Genomic DNA, 2,948 nt, shown 5'->3' with positions numbered 1-2,948 from the left:
TTGCGTCAAATCCCACCAGTCCAATACGAGGAACGGGAAATACCTTTTATCATTTCAATACGAGTGACGATAGATTTCATCAGTCCATGATGAACTCACTACGATATTTGGAAGGTCGGAGAGCCAATGATGAATTCCATCAGATTATAGACCCGCTACAGTAGTTGGAAAGTTGGAGAGCAATCGTGTTTTGCAAGTCGGCAGAATCAAAATGATATACCGAGAGCGATCAATGCAAGTATACATGTTCAATGCAGACCTTTAATACTTTGAAGGGTGCCGAACGATGCTGAATCATGTGAAGGATTCATAGCTCGGGAACAAATAGCATCGAGTATTTTGGTTTTATTCACACACCATCTAACATGAACGACTGACATTTCAGGTACACGGACAGGGATGATTTAATATCATTTCCGTTACTTGTTGTACTCTGATACGGTAGGGAATATTGTACACAGTTATCTCGCGACATGTGAAGCGCTATTCACCACCACATTACACAACTGAAAGCCACCACCAAATACACCACGGCCTGTAATATCCCATGAGTACGATATCATCCACGTGTTGTGATTGATGGACGCTTAGCCAGCGTCGCGCTTGTAATTCAACGCAGTTCGTGTGACCAAAAATTTCTGGTGGGATTTGTATATCGCACCACTTGGCGAGCCTATCCCGATGTGGATCGATAGACTAGAGGTGGCTTGAGGAGAAAAGTTTTCTAAAGGACGTAGCGTTTCGGTGTATTGGTTGCTCTGTCGGCAGCAAATAAAATTCAAAACACTAGCAGGAGCGCTAAAGGACACATTCAGTCTTGAAACTTCCAGACACCACATTTGGCCCAATGTGAGCTCACTGCAAAACTATTATAGTCTATAGAGTAGAGAGATCTGAACCGTGACCTAATAAGATCGTGAGCTTCTGCCTCGAGCTAGTGAGGTAGCGGGGTGATGCAGCGACCTACCCAGAGGTTAATCGCAAGTACAAATGCTTCTAGTCTATTGTCGCTCTCAGAATCATTTTGAGTCGAGTACAACAATATACGGGCATTTCTACGTACATTTGAGATTAGAATATGTATGTTCAAACCTTCACCCATAGTGTTGAAGTTTGAGTTTCACTCATTTGAATAAATCCCAACGTGATTTTCCGGTAGTAACATGACCAGTGAGTATTGCAAAGCATGTACGCGGCTGCAGCATAATAGACTCTAGAGGTCGAGGCAAAAAAAAAAATGAGTGCAGAGAAAAATGTGTTTTAGCGGGGCGATACCGGTCTGCAGGAGATGAAACTGACAAAAAAAACCCCCCAATGGCGACTCCGCAAGCCAGAGCGCGTAAGTGAGCTTTGCGTCTCAAGCGTTGCGCTTGGCCTGTTGGATTAAGCAATGAAGGGTATTCCCGTAGACACTTGCTGTTTGTAAGCCTTATATCCGTCGAAAAATTCCATCAAGTATTCCTCCTCAATCTCAATCCGATCTACGAAGAACTTATACGACGCCAGGGCGTACAACACAGTGCTCTGCGATGAAAAGTGTGCTAAACAGCTCAATAATCATCCATGTATTGAAGAGATTGGACACTGTAAATAAGTGGCACTCAGGGAATGAGATTATAAGTATTGCATTTGCAAAAATGATAGGTGAGGGATTATTGGCGTTTACAATGGAATGTGATTGAATTTTACAGCAAACGTCCCGTCATATTTTTAGTGCGTTCAGACAAGAGCAACTGCGGCACATACATATAAACTGGCAATGTGAATTAAACATACCACCGGGTTGCAAAGCAGGACTTGTGTACCCACAGACCACCAGAACCAACCGCAGTATCCCGGATGACGTGAGAATCTGAAAGTAGGTACAGAAAGAAATTTGCGTCGAGATAACTGGCGAGTTTCACGTGTATAAATCAAACTAGGATAAAAAAAATAGCTCTTAAGAAAATTAAATTTATCCAAACACATGGTGTTTCTGATATATATATATATACATATATATATATACATATACCTGTACACTCCATCGGTAACGAGCACGTGCGTGGCTCGTTTATTGTCCTGAACGATGTGTGTGAAGTTTGATCCGGCGGTCCACATTGCAGTAGTACGAAGGGTTTGGCCGGCCGCGACCATCAATAAACCTAAGAGTAGCGTTCCCGAAATCACATTAAAGTACCCACAACGAAATACAGTCTTCAAAAGTTGATCAAGATGCCCCTCCGCTTCGGAACAGCAATGGTTTCCTGTGCTCTGGAGCCCAGTGTGTCTGAAGCAATACATAAGCAAATGCGCCCGGATAAGTCCGCAAAATTATACAGTGAACTTTTCACGGATTGACAACAGAACAATAGTACAGCAGGCTTATACTCCAAATGCCTCTACACAAACAGAGTGCGTGAATTTATTCCATATATGCGAGCGCCAACACTCGATTGTGAGCACCAGACAGAACCTCAATGCGAAACACACTATCAGCTTAAATATACCTAGGTATCGTATCCATGCACTCTTAAGACCGGGAAAGAAGTACACCTCTACCAAATACTCTGTCCAGCCAACAGCCATCGCGATACCATACTCTTTGCTCTGGTTGATGAGAAATGCTGCGCCAGGAAGAAGCAAGGGGGAATTGACTACATCAACTACAGTACAATACTCTGCCAAACATCCGCATACACCCGTACACTTACAATGGGAATGGAAAAATGTAGCGTGCAGATGCTATACAAATTTAAAAGAAGTATATCCCCATACATAAATAGTTACGTACATACAACCATACATACATGCATGCATATATACGTATATCCATTCACAAAACAAATATGAAATAATAATTAATACATATACATATATATATATATATATATATATACATATACATACATATATATATATATATATATATATATATNTATATAATATATAGATATATATACTAATAT

The 2,948-nt window shown here is 41.2% G+C and overlaps 1 protein-coding gene across 2 annotated transcripts; it reads right to left on the bottom strand.

Annotated features, from left to right (window-relative positions):
• Nucleotides 1-116: 116 nt before the first annotated feature.
• Nucleotides 117-2,606, bottom strand: SARC_13885 (the record flags this gene model as incomplete). Of its 2 annotated transcripts, none has more annotated exons than XM_014291985.1 (4): nucleotides 117-1,524; nucleotides 1,777-1,852; nucleotides 2,015-2,269; nucleotides 2,490-2,606. In XM_014291985.1, 4 exons carry the CDS (start codon nucleotides 2,504-2,506, stop codon nucleotides 1,384-1,386), a joined length of 489 nt encoding a protein of 162 aa, XP_014147460.1. In that variant the 3' UTR covers nucleotides 117-1,383. The 2 variants fall into 2 exon arrangements, with proteins under 2 accessions (XP_014147460.1, XP_014147459.1); XM_014291984.1 differs by having other exon boundaries at nucleotides 2,015-2,144.
• Between the last annotated feature and the right edge of the window lie 342 nt (nucleotides 2,607-2,948).

Source organism: Sphaeroforma arctica (assembly GCF_001186125.1).
Source record: "Sphaeroforma arctica JP610 unplaced genomic scaffold supercont1.3867, whole genome shotgun sequence".
Taxonomy (NCBI): Eukaryota; class Ichthyosporea; order Ichthyophonida; genus Sphaeroforma; species Sphaeroforma arctica.
The sequence above is the reverse complement of the archived record's forward strand: the minus strand, read 5'-3'. Positions and strand labels throughout refer to the sequence as shown.